At 48.7% G+C, this 20057-nt stretch overlaps 1 protein-coding gene across 1 annotated transcript in view; it reads left to right on the top strand.

Moving 5' to 3' along the window:
- The first annotated feature begins 14465 nt into the window (after positions 1-14465).
- Positions 14466-20057, top strand: part of LOC105827437 (chromosome unknown open reading frame, human C11orf84) — a 12546-nt gene continuing 6954 nt past the window's right edge. Inside the window, exons 1-5 of the mRNA XM_012665605.1 lie at positions 14466-14897; positions 18212-18541; positions 18626-18775; positions 18941-19066; positions 19221-19421. Coding sequence (XP_012521059.1) covers positions 14771-14897; positions 18212-18541; positions 18626-18775; positions 18941-19066; positions 19221-19421 — 934 coding nt within the window. The 5' untranslated portion in view covers positions 14466-14770. The remainder of the gene's footprint in view (positions 14898-18211; positions 18542-18625; positions 18776-18940; positions 19067-19220; positions 19422-20057) is intronic.

Below are 20057 nucleotides of genomic sequence, written 5' to 3'. Positions count from 1 at the left end.
ATGGAGGAACTAAGTGAGCACATTAAGGATGATGGGAGTCAGATTTCCCACTGTGAGAGTCACAGACACAGAAGCAGGAGGCTGGAATGAACTCTGTGGTGTTGGACTGGAGCTAGACTATCAGCTGCGATCGTGGTTTTTAATATGTATAGACATGGGTGTCTTTTACTTTTTTTCTTTTTTCCTTTTCTTTTTTTTTAGAAACAGGGTCTTGCTCTGTCACCCAGGCTGGAATGCAGGGGCACAATCGTAGCTCGCTGCAGCCTCAAACTCCTGGGCTTGAGTGATTCTCCCACCTTAGCCTCCTGAGTAGCTGGGACTACAGGTGCGCAGCACTATGCTCAGCTTCTATTACTTTTTGTATCAAAAAGTAAGGATCTCTGCATAGAATGAAGGTGAAATGTCAAAATGACACAAAAGCCAGCTTGTCCTTTCCTAGATTTGTTCAGGTTCCCATTGGACAAATCTAGGAAAATCTGAGCGTTAAAATAAAAAATGATAGTTATAAAAATTGGAACCTTTTGCATAAACTAGGAATCGATGAGTTCATGGATATAGTATAAATACATAAATAAATACATAAATGGGGGAGAATGGAAAGCTCTACCTTACAGTACAAGTCTCAAAGTACTGCCCTACAAAATATTAATTAAATATTTGTTAGTTAATGAGTACACAATTCTTATTATTTAACTTAGTGATGAATCTAGCAGAGAGTATCTTAACTAAGTGGTAAAAGTCATTGTCATCAGTTATGGCACATGTTAACATCGTGTATCTATAATGCAGTAAGAAAGATGCAGTACCACTTTCGAGGCATTTCTGCCCCAAATCCGTAAACTATGAGGAAACACCAGCAAACCCAAAATGAGAGACATTCCACAAGGTAAGTGGACTGTGCTCTTCAACAATGTCAAGGTCATGAAAGACAAGGAAAGTCTAAGGATGGTTCCAGGTAAAAGGAGACCAAAGGCACACAGCAACTGAATGAAGGGCTTGATCCTGGAGAGGGTCCTTTCCTCCAGAGGGAAGGGGAGACAGAGGGAAGTGGGTGTGGCTGTGACAAGCACCATGGGGGGTGTAGTCGTGCTGGAACTGTGTTTTCTGCATGGTGTCAACATCCCGGTGGTGATATTGCTCTATACTTGTCCAGGTGGAAAACTGGATCAAGGGCACACAGGATCTCTGTATTGTTTCCTACACCTGCTTGTGAGTCTACAATTACCTCAAAATGTAAAATTTAATTTAAAAGAAAAATAAGTTTCCTGCAACCTTATGTATCAGGGAAAAAAAACCCATTATACCAAGCTTGCTTTTTCCCTCTTTTTTCCTTCATTTATTCATGGCATACTTATTTTTGTTGAGAATGGCCTGGTCCATGCCAGGCACAGGGATAGGTGCTGGGGAGTGATACAAAAAGTGTAACGACAGATAAATGCAGCCATTCATTTGGTGTACATTTATGGAGCATCTTCTGTATTCAAGATGCTGTGATAGGTGCTGGGGACATTCATGTAAGATGAGGTTTTTGCCACAGGGAGCCTGGTCTAATTGGAGAGAGGAAAAAGGTATTGACTGGGTGTTCTACAGCACAGGAGAATTTAGCCCAGATTACGAGGTCACGGGAGCTTCCCAGAAGAAAAGTTGCCTGACCCGACATTTGAAGAAATAAATGAGTATAAAAGAGATCATTCCAGGCAAAAGAAGTAAAATGTGCAAAGACCCAGAAGGGAGCAAGAGCATAGTGAATTTGGGGAACGCCAGGAGAGCAGTGAGGACCCAGCCTAGAGGTGAAGGGGACAGCAGGGAACAAGGACACTGCAGAGATGCAGAGGAAGTCACCTTTGCCCACTCAGTTTTTATTCCCCCTTTATGTTTCGAAGGATACTTTTGGCTGCAGATAACAGAATGCTTAACCAAAAGCAGCTTCAACAATAAGGACATTCAATTATCTCACATAGCAGGAAGTTCTGCAGAAATAGTGAAGCTGATCCTAAAATCCGTATGGAACTGCAAGGGGCCCCAAATAGCCAAAATGATACTGAAAAAGAACAAGGTTGAGGACTCACACTTCCCAATTTCAAAACTTACTTACAGTAACCAAAACAGTGTGATACTGGCATAAGGATAGACATATAGACCAATGAAATAGATTGGGAGCCCAGAAATAAACCCATATATCTATGGTCCCTTGATTTTTTTTTTTTTTTTTGAGACAGAGTCTCCCTCTGTCACCCCAGGCTAGAGTGCAGTGGTGTCATAGCTCACTGCAACTTTCAACTCCTGGGCTCCAGTGAGCCTCCTGCCTTAGCCTCCTGAGTAGCTGGGACTACAGGCACATGCCATCAAGCCTGGCTAATTCTTTTCTATTTTTTGTAGAGAGAGGGTCTCACTCTTGCTCAGGCTGGTCTCAATCTCCTGAGCTCAGGCAATCCTCTGCCTCGGCCTCTCAGAGTGCTAGGATTATAGGTGTGAGCCACCGCCCAGCGTGCATTGATTTTTGATAAGGGTGTAAAGATCTTTCAGTAGGAAAAGAATAGTCTCTTCAACACATGGTGTGGGGACAACTGGATGTCCACATGCAAAACAATGATGCTGGCCCCTTACTTCACACCATATATAAAAATTAAATAAAAATGGATCAGTGACCTAAATATAAGAGCTAAAACTATAAAACATAGTTTTAGTTTAGTTTCTTAGAAGAAAACATAGGGGTAAATCTTCATGACCTTATACTTGACAATGGTTTCTTAGATATGACAGCAAAAGCACAAGCAACAGAGAAAAAATAGATAACTTGAACTTCATCAATATTTAAAACTTTTATGCATCAAAGAACGCTATCAAGAGAATGAAAAAACCCACAAAATAGGAGAAAATATTTACAAATCATATATCTGATGAGTCTAGTATCCACAATATATAAAGAATTCTTACAACTCAACAACGAAAAGACAAACATTCAATTAAAAAATGGGCAAAGAACTTGAATAGACATTTCTCCAAAAAAGATACACAAATGGCCAGAAAAGCACGTGAAAAGATGTTCGACATCGTTAGTCATCAGGGAAATGCAAATTAAAACCACAGTGAAATACCACTTCACACCCACTAGGATCGATTTAATCATACAAATGAAAACCAGCAAGTAAGTATTGGCAAGAATATGGAGAAATTGGTAGCCTCATACCTTGCCAGTGGGCATGTAAAATGGCGCAGCTGCTATGGAAAAGTTTCTTCACAAGTTTAACATAGAAGTACCTTAGCACCCAGCAATTCCACCCCCAGGCATACACTCAAAGGAAGTAACGAAAAGCATTCAAACAAAAACTTGCACACGAATGTTCATAGCAGCACCATTTGAAAGAGCTAAAAGGTGGAAACAATTCAAAACGTCCAAAAACTGATAAATAAACAAAATATGGTATATCCATATTTAGTGGAATATTAGGCCTCCACTAGAAGGAATGAAGCACTGACACATGCTACAACATAGATGAATCTTGAAAACATGCTAAGTGAAAGAAGTCAGACACAAAAGGCCACATGTTGTATTACGTACTATGTGAAATATTCAGAATAGGCAAATCCAGAGAAGAGGGTGGATCAGTGGTTGCCAGGGGCCGGGGTGAGGAGGATTGGGAGTGACGGCTTGGTGGGTATGAGCCTTTCCTTTCAGGGTAATGAAAATATTTCGGAACTGGGCAGTGGTGACGGTTTCACAACGTTGTGAATGTACTGAAAGCCGCAGAATTGTTTACTTTAAAATGTTGGATTTTATGGTATGTGTATTTTAGCATAATTTTTTTTGAGAGATAGGGTCTCCAGGCTGGAGTACAGTGGTGTCATCATAGCTCACTACAGCCTCAAACTCCTAGGCTCCAGTGATCCTCCCTCCTCAGCTTTCTGGGACTACAGGTGTGCACCACCACATAAGGCTAATTTTAAAATTTTTTGTAGAGATGAAGTCTCCCTATGTTGCCCAGGCTGGTCTCGAACTCCTGGCCTCAAAGGATCCTCCCACCTTGGCCTCCTGAATTGCTGGGATTACAGGTGTAAATCATCGCAACTGGCTATTTTAGTATCATTTTTTTTTTTAAGTCAGAAGAGGAAGCACTAAGGTTGGATAATTCAGCTGCTGGGCAAAGGCAGTTTGACAGGTTGGCTTTCCTGTCACTCTTAGTTTTCCCTTCATGGTTTCAAGATGGCTGTCACGGCTTTAAGCTTCTCGTCCTCACACGACAATATCCACAGAAGCAAAGAAGGTGAACAGAGGCTTCTCCCTGACAGTCTCGCTCATTTTCTCAGGGAGGAAAAGCTTTCCCAGGAGTCCCCCTCAGACTACCCCTTAGATTCTTACTAGCTTCAGCCAGGCCCCATGCAAACCCGCACACCAAATACCGCAAAGGAACAGACCCCAGTGCTTGCGTTAGACCAATTACAATTCATCTCCTGAGGCTGAGCGAGGGGTTCTCCTTCCTTAGCACATCACTGCCAAACACAGCTGGGACTCTGTCAGCAAGGAACAGGGACACAGGGACAAAGGGACATAGCTGTTTGATAGGTAGATGGAATACGGCACATCCTTCTTCTATGACAATGTCATCCCGAACATCCCTTGGAAACTCCCAGACATCACTCTCAGAAAAAGCAGTTCACGTGGGGTGACCCCCACCCCTCCAAGCTTCAGGAGTGGACAAGAAGAGTCACGATAGTTCGGGGATGGGAATATGACCCAGCCAAGCTAATGAGATGTGTACTTTGAACTTTTCTGGAATTTACTGGACAAGATGCATTCACTGTCTGTTGAACTTGCTACCCCATTATAAACCTGAAGTCACTATGGTGTCCATCTTCGCCACCACATAGGGGAACCTTCCTGAAAATGAAACCAATGTGGAAGACAGACCCAAGGGAGGAGAGAAATGACATTCATGATAATGTCATGTGTGCTCCCGAATCTGGCTGTACCTGAAGCCAGTGTAGCCCAGGACTTTTCAGATACATGGCTGGATACTTTGCCTTCTGCACTTGACTCACTTTTGCGCTTGGTTTCTATCACCCGCAACTGAAGAGTCCTAAATAGTACAGGAGACAAGCAGGGTCAGATCATGGTGGGCTTGGATGCGTATTAGTTTGGACTTTTTTTCCTGGGTTAAATGAGAGGCAGGGATGGGTTTCAAGCAGCGGAAAGACATGACCAGATATACGAGACGTGGTTCCTGTTACAGAACTCAGGAAGCCCAACTCTCCGCCCCTGTGTAGGCCAATGGCAGGTCTACCATGTTATTCTGTTTAAAGCAGGAGGAATTACCAAATCCTCCCAACCCCACCACGATCAGCTGTATTAGAGGGAGACTCTAAATGAACAGAAGGTGATGAAAGCTAGTACCACTCCCTGGGTATACGCCAAATGGCCACCGAAAGCAGGTATGAATTTATGATGCCCAAGACCCAGGCAGCGCAGGAAGAAATGCTATGTAAGAAGACAAGTCCAGAGCCATGTAGACAGTGCGGCCGGGGCATCCTTTTAAACACATATTTATACTTACTGCTTCCAGAAACTTTTTGAGTTTTTTTCCCAAGATGTGCTTAAGAAGTCACCTAATAAGGGAATGAGCAGATCTCACAGCCTTCACTCTTCCAGCTGAGTTAAAACTGGCAGGGCTGCCACCCTCATCCTTGCTCTGGGTTCTAGATGCCAGTTACCCCCGGGAGCTTGCTGGGCTGGCAGGAAGTGAACATCAGCGCCCTGCCAGCTGAAGCCCAGGACCCAGCTCTAGACAACAGGATGCAGGAAGGAACCCAGAAGCAAAGCCTTCTCCTGGGGAAAGGGGTGGAGTCTTCCTTAGGAGGAGAGAAGTTGTCTTCCTTAGAGACCAAGAAGGAAGTCCATGTACACATGCTGGGTGAACCTGCGGACGGGCCAGAGAGGGAAGAGAATCCATGAAGACACCGTCCTTCACGCGCTGCTTTTCTGTGTGCCACACGGGGACATCCAAGTGAGCCAGAATTGTAATCCCTGATTCTCTTATAATGTAAGCTTCTTCTGGAAACGCCCTAATTCAGTGTTTCGCAAACTTTAGTGTGCATGGGAATCGCCAGTTGGGCTTGTTGCAAATAGAGATTTCTAGGATCCTTCTACAGAGTCTGATTTAGTAGAAAAGGTGGACAGCTGTCATTTATACCTGTTCAGCATCCTTCACCCCTTCTTTTGGTATGCTTTGGGGAAACAATGTGGGAAACAAAATACGTGAGGATTTATTCATTAGCTCCCCTCCCCATTGGTCAACAGTGGCCCCACAGGCATCGATTCCACCCACTTCTAGAATGCACAGGTGTTAGTGCTGAGTTGATTCCACGCTGAGGTGTCAGAGAAGCCCCAGGGCAAGAAGCAAGAGGTACAAGGTTTGGGCCAGGTGCAATCAGGTTGTACCTATGGAAGTGGGCAGAGCCTGCATAGAACTGGCTGTGGCAGCAGTGGCTTGAAAAAGAGGTGTGGCCAAGAGGATTTGAAGTAATGCACGAGAGATTTCCTGTATACGCCGCTTCTTGTAACTCTCAGATCTGCTGGATCTGCTGGATCTCTCAGTCCAGTCCATGACAAGAGGACTCATAGACCCAGCTATATCCATTATCTTCCTCCTCCATCCCCACTCTCAGTTTCTCACACCTACACCCAGCATTTCGCTTGCCCGGTAAAGTGACCCTGAGGTGAAGAAAACACCACCATTAAGTGGTAGCTCTAGGCCAGGCACAGTGCTCACACCTGTAACCCCAGCACTCTGGGAGGCAGAGGCGGGAGGATAGCTTGAGCTCAGGAGTTCCAGACCAGCCTGAGCAAGAGCGAGACCCCGTCTCTACTAAAAATATAAAAATTAGCCAGGCGTGGCGGCGTGCCCCTGTAGTCCCAGCTACTCGGGAGGCTGAGGCAGGAGGATCGTCCAGGAGTTTGAGGTTGCTGTGAGCTAGGCTGATGCCACTGCACTCTAGCCCAGGCAACAGACTGGGACTCTGTCTCAAAAAAAAAAAAGTAGTAGCCCTAGTGGGGATTTGAATCCATCTAGCTTGTCTCCAGAGCTTGGACTTTTGACCACTACAAAACCTATAGCACAATGTTGAGGAAAAATTTAAGGTAGGTGACATCAGGTTCAATTAGAAAGAATGCCATAACCAATAAGAAATGTCTGCCACAGGCAAAGAAGTTGGTAGATACAAAAGCAAAAGCAGTGCTCGCTTCGGCAGCACATACATTAAAATTGGAACGATACAGAGAAGATTAGCATGGCCCTTGCACAAGGATGACACATGAATTCGTGAAGCATTCCATATTTAAAAAAAAAGAAAGAAAAAAATAAACAAACAAAAAAACAAAACCAAAAGCACAAGGGACCAAAGAAAAAATAGATAAATTGGACTACATCTAAATTAAAAACTTCTGTGTTGCAAATGATACCCTTAAGAAAATGAAAAGACAACCCACAGAATGAGAAAAAACATTTTCAAACCACATATCTGGTAAGGGTCTAATATCCAGAATATATAAAGAACTCTTACAGCTCAATAATACAAAGAGGAATTGCCCAATTTTTCAAATGAGCAAAGGATTTAAATAGATATTTCTCCAAAGATATACAAATGGCCAAAAAGCACATGGAGAGATGTTCAATGTTATTAACCATTAGGGAAATGCAAATCAAAGCCACTATGATTCAACCAAATAATCAGAACCTAAAAAAGGAAAGAACAAAAGAAAGAACCACTATGTGATACCTCTGTGCACCCACTAGAATGGCTATAATATAAAAGATGGACAATAACAAGTGTTGGCAAGGATGTGGAGAAACTGGATCCCACTTACGCTGTTGGTGGGAACGTATGAGGTGACAGCTGTGGAAAACAGTTTGGCAGTTCCCCAGTAAGTGGAACAGAATTACCATATCACTCAGCAATTCCACTCCCAGGCATATACCCAAAAGAATTGAGAAAACAGATGTTCAAACAAAAACTCATACATGAATGTTCATAGCAGCTCTATTCACAATGGCCAAAAAGTGGAAACAACCCAATAGCCCAGCACTGATGAATGGATGAAAAGGTCTTCTATACATACTATTGAATATTATCCAGTGATAAAAAGAAATGAAGTACTGATACATGTTATGACATGGATGGACCTAGAAAATACTGTGCTAATTAAAAGAAGCCACTCACCAAAGGCCACATATTGTATGATTCCACGTATATGAAATGTCCAGAATACACAAATTTATAGAGACAGAAAGGAGATTAGTGGTTGTTTAGGGATTAGGGGTTAGAAGAAGAATGGGGAGTAGCTGCTAATGGGTAAGAGGTTGCTTTTAGGAGGGACACAATGTTCTGAAATTAGATTGCAATGATGATTGCACAACCCTGTGAATATACCAAAAAACATTGAGGTACACATTAATGAGTGATTTATATGGAATGAAAATTATATATTGACAAAAACTATATTTTAAAACTTAAAGGTCTCAACTCCTGAGAAATCCCTCAATCCTGGGCAAACCAGGAGGGTTGGTCCCCCAATGCCACCCTTATCTCCACAGAAAAAAAGAGCTTGGGGAGAGAATTCAGCATCTGGAGTATTAGTCAGCTTTCTGCTGTGGCAATGCTGCATAACAAACAACCCTGAAACTGGGTCACTTGCAGCAGCAAGCATTTATTTCTTGCTCTCAGGTCTGCGGGTCCACTGTGGCTCTACTGGGCTCAGGTGGGCTTGGCTCCAGACTATGAGTTGGGTTTAGGTCCGCTCCAGGTGTCTCTCACTCCAAGACCCAAGCTAAAGCAGCAGCATTTCCCTGGGACATGCTCTTCCCAGGATGGATGGCACAAACACAAAAAGCCAAGCCACGCCACACACAGACACTACAAAGCCTCAGCTAGGGTGTGGTTACTTCACGCCTGCTCACATTCCATTGGCCAAAGCAAGTTACACGGCCAATCCCAAAGTCAAGGGGCTGGGGAAGTATTCACTGCCTTCTGGGAGGCACTGAAAGCCTCAAGGTAATGAGGCCAGGCATGTAATCTACTTATAGGAGGGGGGTGGAACAGTTGGAAACAGTAAGCCAACCTATCATGGCTGCTGGGCCACATACCTACCATTCTTGCTCTATGAGACATTGGGGATCCAGTCGAGAATGGTTGATCTACTTTTTCTAATGTCTGGTGCATTTGGAGCTTTAAAAAAAAAAATAGAAATGCCACTTTAAATTCTGATTATAAAAGTAAAAATATCAGACAATACAGAAAACTTTAAAATGTAAAAATTGCCATAATCCCACCACTCAGAGTTAACCAATGTTAATATCTTAGTTTTCATTCTTATACAGCTTCTTACGTATATATAATCACATTGGTACTACTTTTAATGTAATTGGGATCATAGTATATGTACTCAGTTAAAACTCATTAATGCCTTCTTTCCCACCATTCTTCCCCTCATGTCAAGTGGAGGTGGAATGGCCATCAGCGTTTTCCAACTACTGAGTTCAGTATAGTTTAGTAGTTCAGTAGTTTACTGGTATGGATTTCTGCAGTTCGTGGCCATTTCTCTATGCAGTTACGTTATTGGTGGCCACCCCCGAGTAGGAATGGCTTCTGGGAATTCTCCTGTTACCCATGAAGCTGACCCACCTCATTTCGTGACATCGGGGTGCAGGGCCAGAAAGTCATTTGGTGATACGAGCCTACAGTGGCCAGCACTGGCAGTACGTGTGGGCAGTGGAGGAGAGGCAAGGTTTGAAATGTGCAGAGCTGGAAGCTGGTCTGTGGGAAACAGCGGCCACATCTGCTGTGGGAAGAAGCCAGTCTGCAAGGAGAGAGTAGGGCTGATGTACGCAAAGAGGCAGAGACCAGGGATGGAAAGAACATCCTGGTGGCAGTTCCATGCTGGGTCTGAGTATTCCTGCAGTCTGCCTGAAGCCTCGCCCTTTCCACAATTGGGCATTCAGCCCTGCCTTGACTTCCATGAGCCAATAAATCCCCCATTTTCTTTGAGCTAGTTTGAGTTGAGAGTTTTGCAACAAGAACCCTGACGTGCAGGCACCAAGTTGGTGCTAACACCACAGGACCCGGGCTGATGCTGACGCTATAAAGATGGACAAGTGAAAAACAGGAATGGATAGTAAGAGAATATACTTTGCTTTGTATGAGACAAATTGTTTAAGATTAGAGATTAGAGAAAAATGTGCTCTCTCTGATTCTAACTGATGCTATTTGCTTCTGTGACCGTGCTTGCTTTTAGTTGTTTGTTAAAGGTAGTTAATCACAAACAGGAATAAGAGTAGGAGTTACTCCATGACAGGCTGAACTTCCTGGAGTAGGCCTAAGTTTTGGTTTTCCCGAAACGATGCCGCCCTTTCCCCAAAATGACGCTGACCACAATTGGCGCCGGCGCGAAAATCCCAAGGCTTGGAGCCACTTTTAAAGGAACCAATCAGGAGCCAACATGATCAGCCACTTTTAAAGGAACCAATGAACTAAGGAGGGGAGAGGGGGAAGGTGTGCCCAGCGTGTCGTGTGTAAAACAGAAGAAGGTATAAAAGCTTAACCTCTACCCCAAGGCGGGGGTCCTAGCCCTTAAAAGAGGCCACTGCGTTGGTGCTCTGGGACTTGGACCCTAGCTCGAGCTAGCCAATAAACTCCTTTGCCATTTGCAGCCTCGGTGACTCTGCCTCTCTGTTCCTGGGGCCGAGGGGAACCAGCTCTAACACAACACATGGACAAGACACGGCACGGGCAAACAAATAATACAGTATGATGTGATGAGTTTTGTAACAGAGGTGTTCCAACTGACGCAGGAGCCAAGAGGACTTCTGACCACATGCACCAACTGAATAAAATTTCACCTAGGAGTGATAGTCTGCTAAGTTCTAGGGACTGAAGAATTCAAGCAGTGAACTGCTTTCAACATAGTTTTTGGTCCTTTTTCTACTTTTGGATGACTTTAGGGTAAGGTGGCAGTAGGATTACTGAGCCAAGGAGCATGGATATATATTTATTACGGCTTTTGCTGAAGACGCTAGCCAGTGCCAAGCCGGTTAGGAGTGAAGCCCTTCGCTGGCCCTTACTTAGCCTCCAGACAGCCCTCTCCTCATTTGGAGCTTGGTCTAGTCCACTCGCCACAACAGCCCACTCATGTTTTAATATCCCCACAGCTGTCCCCACTTGCAGCAGCCCATTCGCTGTCCACTGGGGCCCCAAAATGCCACCAACAGTAAAAGCTGTGCCAAGAGGAAATGCTTCCTCCTAGCTTGGGCCTCCAGCCTAGAGCCCATCCCAGGGAGTGGCCTGGAGCAGCCAATTCCTGGGGCAGAAGCAACTAGTCCTCCTCTCTCCTATCTCCAGTCTGTCCTGCCCCTGTTTTAGGAATCTCACGTTCCAAGGCCAAATTCACTAAGTCAAAAGACAAGTTACACACAGAACTTGCCTAATAAAGCTCTGCCCTCTCTCCTCCACATGGGGCTGTCTCAACAATTAAGATTCCAATTCCTTCAGCAAGTACTCATTTGGCACTATGTGGCCAGTGGACGGGAATTCCTGATAGCGCCTTCAAAGATGGTCTGGAGTTTCCTCTCCTAGCTGGGCACAGAGAGGGCTTGCACAACCTCAGGTATGACAGGGAAGAACCCTGGCTTTGCAGTCAGAGGGACATACTTCTGTGACTTGCATGTTGTTTAGTCCCCCTTTCATTCATTTAACAGCTATTTAAAGCTCCCTAAGAGGCAGCGTGGCACTGTAGCATTAAGAGCAAGGACAGGGACAGACAGAACTGGGGTTGAGTCCTGCCCTTGCAACTAACCATATCTCATTAAATCAAGGACACCATGGGTTGCCAGATGAACCATTGTTTTATGTACCCTAAGAAAAAAATACTGCCAAACTATGACATAAGGATTTCTTATCACTTGGAATTTTATAGTTATTAAAAGAGCTCTTTTAGACTTACTGATATTTTGACATAGGTTTTTATTATATATTACTCTTCACATATATAAAAACAAACATGTAAGCAAATAAATTGGTTACAGTTGTCAATGTCCTCTGACCAAAGATCACCAGGAACACACCTGTGGCCAAAAACAGTTATTTCATCTAGCTTGCTGCAGTAAAGGAGAGCACGCCCTAGGGAAACCCAGGGCACTCTAGGGAAACTCCTTAAATTTGGGTTTGTTCCCATAGTTCCGTGGAGGGATTAGGGAAATGGGACATGTTCTGGACTGATGCTGGCAAGAAACAGGGGCAGTTCAGAGACTGGGTAACTCTATAATGTTTATCTAGGAGACAGGAGGATGAATGCAGGATTAGAGTCTTTTTTTTTTTTTTTGAGACAGAGTCTCACTGTGTTGCCAGGGCTAGAGTGCCGTGGCATCAGCCTAGCTCACAGCAACCTCCAACTCCTGGGCTCAAGTGATCCTCTGCTATTTTTTTCTATTTTTAGTAGAAGCGAGGTCTTGCTCTTGCTCAGGCTGATCTTGATCTCCTGAGCTCAAGCAATCCTCCAGCCTCGGCCTCCCAGAGTGCTAGGATTATAGGTGTGAGCCAACACTCACGGCCCTAGAGTCATTTTTGATAAAGAAACAGCAATCACTCAGAGAAAGGTGAAGTCATTTTTGTAGTCACGAAGTGGCCTTGTCTATGTCTCATTCTAAACACGGATGTTCTGCTGGTAACAGTACAGTCTGAATATTAGAAGGGCCATCTTTCATTTCACAATGATGTCAGTAATAGAAAGCATTTCCATTTCAGGGACATTAAAATGTGGGGGAAAATGTTCATCCCAGATTTGATGAAATAGGATTCTTACTGTTATTACCTTGGCAAGTAATCTAACCCTTTAAGCTTCGACTTCCTGCTCTTTAAACTGGGAACAATATGATCTACTACAAAAGACTTGTGAGGACTAAGAAATAATGTCTACTAAGTGCTTGGTACAACACTGGGTGTATCATTCAAGGTTCAATTAGGGAAACAGGAATCACTCTAAGTATTTAAAACAGAGAGAATTTAATGCACGGTTTTGGTGACACATTGACAAGGGTAATGGAAGGGCTGAGAAGCCCAACAGGGGACAGTGAGGCAGCCCAGAGATTAGCAAAGGCAAGAAGCTGCCCACCACCGCTAAGCTGGAGGGACAAAAAGAGGAGGCGGAATTCATGGAGCCCAGGGGCATGGATCACCCTGCAGGTGTCGGGACCAGTTACCCAGCCAGTAGGAGCTGGGGCCACAGAGAAGCCCGGTCTCTGCTGGAGACCTGCCTGAGCAAGAGAGAAAGAGAAATCCTTCTGCCTTCAGTGTCCTGCCACTGCTCCCATTGGCTAAACCCAGGCCTAAAGCCAGATGTTCTGGAAGACTGAGAAACTGCCCCCACAGGGGCAGGGGTCAGTCCACTGCAACACAGAGCAGATCCCAGGGGCAAGGAAGGGATCCGAGGCAAATTCGGGGAGAACGACCATAAAGTGGAAATTAGCTAAACAGGCTTGTAATACGTTTATTTGTAAAACCTTTAAAATGCCGGATACACTTGAAAGTAACAAAATTGTCCCCTTAAAAATAGACGGTAATCCACACAGACTACTTCACACTCCCTCTCCCGCCTCCATCCCACTACACCATTCTTAATTACTACTAAGTCTGATCTGGTATAACGGCATTTGAAGACGGATTTTCAGAGTCAGACATTTTGCATTTTCTCCACTAAAATCTCCGGAGGGTTTCTACAGAGGAGGGAGATGCCCGTTCTATGCCACAGAGGCAAAAGCTCACCCAGGGTATGATTAGGATGCAGCAGTGTCATGGCAACTGGACTCTGGTCTTGGGGCTCTCAAGGGATTGCTGTGTGTCCTTGGAGAGGGTCACAAAATCTCTGGACTCACGTTTAAAAAATGGAAATCATAACCATCGGGGTGGTTTACGCGCGCCCACACTCCACTCGGCTCCTCTTCGTCTTGGCGTTCCTTTGTCCAGAAGGGTCCAAAATGGTTATTCAAAGAAAGCATGAGCTAGTCTAAGAAAACAGATACTGTGCCCAAGGTCACGGAGCTGGCAAGCAGAGGAACTCCGTCTCCACTCCCCCAGCGGTTCTTTTCCCGCCGGGGCATCTGCTGGCGGAGGAAGGCTGGTCTGCGGAAAGGAAAGGCAACCGCGGCCAAAATCCTGGAAACCTGGTCGCACTCTCCATGCCAGAACGCCCGACTGGCTTCCCCGCGGGGGCAACCCCGGGGTCTCGGCCGGCCGGCTCGCCGCGCCCGCGCTGGGGGCGTTTGGGGCTTCGCCCCGCCAGGCAAACCCCGCCTTCGCGCGGGCGGGCGGCCGCGAGCCCGCGCGACCCTTCCCGCCGCCCCGCGGGTCCCCGGGATGCTAACGGAGCCGCGTGCCCGGGGCGGGGCCAGGGCGGGGCCGCGCGCGATTGGCCGCGCGGGGTCGGAGGCGGGCCGGCGGCGGCCGGCCGGGCGGGCGCCTACAATGAGCCTCCATAAAAGGGAGCGGCGGGGGGCTGGGGCCCGGATTGAGCCCTCCCCGCCCGGGGTCCCGACGCTCTGAGGTAGTGGGGAAGCCCAGACGCGCCCGTCGCAGGCCCGGTCGGCAAGCGGCGGGCGGCGGGGAGGGCGCTACGCGGGGCGGGCCGCGGGCCCGGCGCGGTCCCGGGCGGGAGGCGGCCGTCGGCTGCGCGCCGAGGCCTGCGCTCCCGTCCTCCGGCGCGGTCACCGCAGTCGCCCACGGCCGCACCATGGCCCTGAAGGCCGAGGGCGCCGCGCTCGACTGCTTCGAGGTGACGCTCAAATGCGAGGAAGGGGAGGACGAGGAGGAGGCCATGGTGGTGGCCGTCATTCCGCGGCGGGAGCCGATGCTCAGAGGTGAGGGATGGGAGGGGACCCCACTTCCGCGTCACGGCCCGGGGCTGGGGCTGCCCCTCCGCAGTCGGGGTCCGGGGCTCGGGCGCCCTCTCACTCCCTCCGGTCTGGGGTCCAGGCGCCCCCGCTGCGATCTGGGTCCGGGGCCCGCTCTTGCTCCTCCCCCACCAGGGTTTGGAATCTCGGGCCTCCTCGAATGCCCCCTCCCCCTCACCCCGCCCGGGGTCTGGAGACTTCGATTCACGCCCCGCGCGCTCCGGCTCTTCCGGTGCCCGAGCGCCCCCTCGCCCGGGCCCTGCACGCGAGGCCGGATCCCCCAAGGCGCCGGGCGACTGCCGCCGCAGTCTTAGCGCCCCGGGAGGCGGGCGCGAGCGCAAGGCCCGGCTGTGCTAAGGCCGAGGGGCGGCCGGGCCTCTAGGCCCAAAGGTGAACGAGGCAGCTGGGTGTCGGGCGATTCGGAGCACGGAGGCGGGTGCCGCTGCCGACTTCCAGGAGAATTTTAAGGGCCTTCCAAGCATAAAGCTTTTCTGCACCCCACCCCCACACAGGCCTTCCACTTGCATAAGCCACAGGTGTCAGATTGGACCGAGGGGGGATAAATGGGACTGCACGCAGCACTTAGTTTTGGAAAAGCCATGCTTGCTTGGGGGCCTCGGCCACCCTAGAAGGAGATTAGCCTTGGGAGGGGATTTGAGGAACAATCTATGAACGCCCGCTCATTCTCTGCTCTCCCCTCCCCCTTCACCGGTTTCTTTAGTCCTCAGAAGCTTGCGAACTGTAGGAAACAAAGAGCCATCTTTGTGGGAGACTCACTATTCATGAAAATGCAATGTCTTTCCATTCTCCAATGCCTCTCTTCCGTAGGGAGGAAAGTACCCAGAGAGGTTGGGAGCCGGGTATTCGCGGAACCTCGGCCAAATAGTGCTGTCCGCAGTGCCCCTCATCCTTTCTGGAATCTGGAGGGGTATAAAATTAATGAGGGAAATCAAGGTCGCCTGCCTTCTCTGAGCATTCAGTCCGTTCAGTCCAACAGACAGGTTACTTTCCTACTTCTACTAGGACTTCTCGAATGCTCCTGGGCACTGTCAGAGGCCGTCTCGGTTAATCCTCTCAACAACCCTGCAAGGGCAGCCTTATCCCCACTGCTAGGGAGGAAATTGAAGGCCACAGAAGTTACTTCATTCAGCTAATGTTTATTGGGCACCTACTGTATGCCAGGCACTGTTTTAGGTTAAAGACGGTAATATCGGTAAACAAAGCAACCAAACCTGCCGTTGAGGAACATTACTATACCAATGGCTGAAAAGAGTATTAAATAGGTAAATGTATAGTGTGTCAGGTGGTAGTAAGTGCTTCAGAGGTCACTAAAGCGGGACAAGGAGAAGAGGGGGCTGGATATTTTCTTTGGTGTATTGAGTGGTTAGGAAAGGCTTCGCTAATACGGTGAATTTTGAGTGCAGACCTGAAGGAAGGGAGAAAGCCAGCCTGATAATAGCTAGAGGAAGAGCACTTCAGGCAGAGGGAACAGCAAGTGCGGAGGAAAGATTTGGGGTGTGAGAAAAAGATTGAATGCAAGACTTTGGGCCTGAGCAACTGAAGAACGATGCTCCTGTTTACGGAGATGGGGGAGACTGGGGTGCAGGCTTATGGGAGATTGCAAGCTAAGGTTTGAATATGGTAAGTTTGAGATGCCATTAGACGTTCTAGTGGAGGGGTTGGCTAGGCAGTCAGATACCTAAGTCTGTATTTCCTGGGAGAATCCAGCTGGAGGTATAGATATGGGAGTTGTCAGCAGCCAGGCAATGGGATGACGCTTATCAGAGGAAGGAGGTAGACAGAGAAGTGGTCCAAGGACTGAATCCTGGAATATTCCAGTGATTACAGGTTGAAGATGGAGTCAGTCCCTCATCAAACATTACTAAATGCCAGGCACTGTTCTCAGTGCTAGAGGTACAGGTGCGGAACATCAAAAATCTGTCAAGGCTGGGCACGGTGGCTCATGCCTGTAAACCCGGCATTTTGGGAGGCTGAGGTGGGAGGATCGCTTGAGACCAGCCAGAGCAACATAGTGAGACCCCATCTCTTCAAAAAAAATTTTAAAAATTAGCTGGAAAAAAAACCACAAAAAACCCTGTGCTGCCATGGATCCTGCAGTGTGGTGGGGAGACAGAGTGGACAAGTAAAAGACAAACAATGTCAGGCGGTGGTGTGTGCTGTTGAGGAAATGACAAAGAGAAGGGATTGGGGTGCACAGCTGGGGGGAGATGTTCTTCAGCGGTGAGCTGGAGGGAGTGAGGGAGTGAGAAAGCGAGCCAGAGAAGTGAGAGTAGAAGGTCGTGCCCTGGATGTGAGTGATGAAAATTGAGGTGGAGGAAGCGATTGGCAGAGGATGACGTTGATGAACTCACTGCTGGGTTTAGCGTTGGCGACCTTGGCGAGAGCTGTTTCGGAGAAGTGGTGGGGAAGAAAGTGGATTACAATTGAGAGGTTAGGGTTCCTGCCCACAGTCACATGGGACATAGTCAGAACCTAGCTCGGACCTAGTTTCTGAGTCCAAACCAAGGCTCGTATCCATTTCAAACGGCACCTCTTCCATACAGCCCACGGGTATTAGGGCATGCCGTATTTGTATTTTGTCCTGTCTTCTCTGGAAGGTGGAAGAGAGGTGCAGCCATGAGACATCGTAGGTGCCTGGCAGAAGCGCTGAGCCGCCAGGCTGGTGTGGATCTAAGGCTGCCTTCTTTGCTGAGCTGAAAGGAGCTCCTGCCCTGTCAGAGATTACGGTTCATGCGACGGGTGGGAGAGCAGAGCCACAAATGCTCTGGGAGCACTGCAGAAGGCAGCCAGCCAGCGGGGTGGGGGGCCTTTACTCGGATGGTAACATTTTCTGTCCTCACCCTCGAGAAAACGTACGCTGTGGCCTAGAAGTCAGATACAGATGGAATCAACTATCGGTGGGGGTCTGGAAGGCTTTGTAGGGGTGATGTCACCCAGACTGATCAGGGTGGTCTGGACAGATGTGCGGAGGCTGGGGACCTGCAGGAACAGAGCCTGCTGGAAAGATGCATATAGTCCTGCAGCCCAGGACTAGATTGCGAGAAGGTGTAGAGGCAAGCATAGCAGGACCCCAGGCACGTAGGCTGTGTTCAGTGTGGCTCGAGCCTCCTGGGTTCCAGGGGAAGGAGAAGAACATTGTGGATGGGAATGCTCCTGCTCCCTGCCCCACACAAGCCACCATGTTTGGGCTTGACTCAAGTGCTAAGTGCTATTGGCCACAGGCACCTTTATTGATAACGCCCTCCCCTCTCCCTGCACAGTGACCCAACAGGAGAAGACCCCACCACCTAGACCCAGCCTGCTGGAGGCAGGCAGTGATGGCTGTGAGGAGCTCAAGCAGCACGTGTCTTGGGAGCAGGAGTTCCTGGTGGGCAACAGCCCGGGAGGCAGCGGGCGGGCGCTGTGCATGGTCTGCGGCGCTGAGATCCCGTCCCCATCGGCCGACACGGCTCGCTCACACATCTTGGAGCAGCATCCTCACACCCTGGACCTGAGCCCTTCGGAGAAGAGCAACATCCTGGAGGCCTGGAGCGAGGGAGTGGCCCTTCTGCAGGATGTCAGAGCCGAGCAGCGGTCCCCACCCAACTCAGGTAGTTGGGCCTGGGGTGGGGGCAGAGGGAGGAGTTGGGCCTGGTAGGGGCACTTGGAGCTCACTGGGCCTTTGCCCCCTTCAGAGTCAGGCCGGGATGTTGAGCCAGACCCAGACGCCAACCCAGACGCTGCCAGAATGCCAGCGGAGATCGTCGTTCTCCTTGACTCTGAGGACAACCCGTCTCTCCCTAAAAGGACCCGTCCCAGGGGACTTCGCCCCCTTGAGCTTCCTGGTCAGTCAACAGGGAAGCTAGTGAGGCTCAATGGGGTGAGGGCTTGGGGACAGGGTGAGGCACCGGCCCTGTGTGCTAGGCAGGTGCCTTCAGGGGCCCTGGGGTTCCAGGGTTCAGTTCAGGCATGGCCTCCTAGAAAAAGTATAAGGTGTTTTCTTTTTGCAGCTGCCTCTGCTGTAGAGCCAGGAAATAAGAAGCTCCGTGGTCAGAGGTGGAAGGAACCCCCTGAGGAAGAGCCAGTCAGGAAGAAAAGAGGCAGACCTATGACCAAAAACCTGGACCCCGACCCAGGTGAAGGGGAGGCCCCGGGAGGGGGCCGTGGGCTCTGGCTACAGTGTTATAAGATGGGGATGGGGTGGGGTCCAGGCACCTGCAGTTCCCCTGAAGGCTCAGTAGACCTTTGCAGCCCCTCCCCATTTGCTCACAGCTCTGTCCTCCCTCCTAGATCCCCCGTCGCCCGACTCACCCACAGAGACTTTCGCAGCACCAGCCGAGGTCCGACACTTCACTGACGGCAGCTTCCCTCCTGGCTTCGTCCTGCAGCTCTTCTCCCACACCCAGCTCAGGGCTCCAGACAGCAAGGACTTCCCTAAAAAGGGGGAGGCGGCAGAAGGAGCCCTGCCCCAGCCGGAAAGCCCCTCTCCAGGTGAGCTCTCCCGAGAGGGAGCTGCATGGGGGACATTGCAGGCAGCATCCCTGGGTCTGGCCTCCAAAAGGCTGCTCTGCAGCAGAGCCCAGGGAGGAGAGGGTGGTGCTCAGATCCCTTGGGCCTGGGAGATGGCCAAGGGCAGGGGTTTGAGTGATGGAGGAGGCTGCCCAGAAAGCTGAGCTTTTCTTGAGCATTCCATAGGAGTTTCCTGGAATTGGTCATTAGGTTGGGTTAGGCTAGTGTTCCACGAAAGCCCAACACATGTCCGCACAGGAAGCTGGTTCTAGCCGGAGCCTGAGAGGTGCCTATCCCACATGGGGCTGCTCAGCGATTCAGTTAGGTGTGGAGAGAATGGACAGGTGATGAACAGTGAACAGACACCCCCAGGGGACACTTGCTCGGTAAACCACCTAGCAGTAGCCGTAAGTACTGGTATTTTTATGGTGTCCTACTACTGATTTTAAGAAACTAAGAAACTTCGACATGCAGTTTAATTGGCCCTTACAAAAATACCTTATATAAAGGGCAGAGGTCGATGTACTTTTCCAGGTAGAGAAACTGAGTCTCAGAGAGATGGTTTCTTCTTCCCTGTGGTCCTTGTGTTGGTTTCTTTCTTTCTTTTTTTTTTTTTTT

The sequence above is a fragment of the Propithecus coquereli genome, unplaced genomic scaffold (genome assembly GCF_000956105.1).
Source record: "Propithecus coquereli isolate 6110/MARCELLA unplaced genomic scaffold, Pcoq_1.0 Scaffold120, whole genome shotgun sequence".
Classification (NCBI taxonomy): domain Eukaryota; kingdom Metazoa; phylum Chordata; class Mammalia; order Primates; family Indriidae; genus Propithecus; species Propithecus coquereli.
This window is presented reverse-complemented; position numbering and strand designations above follow the sequence as displayed.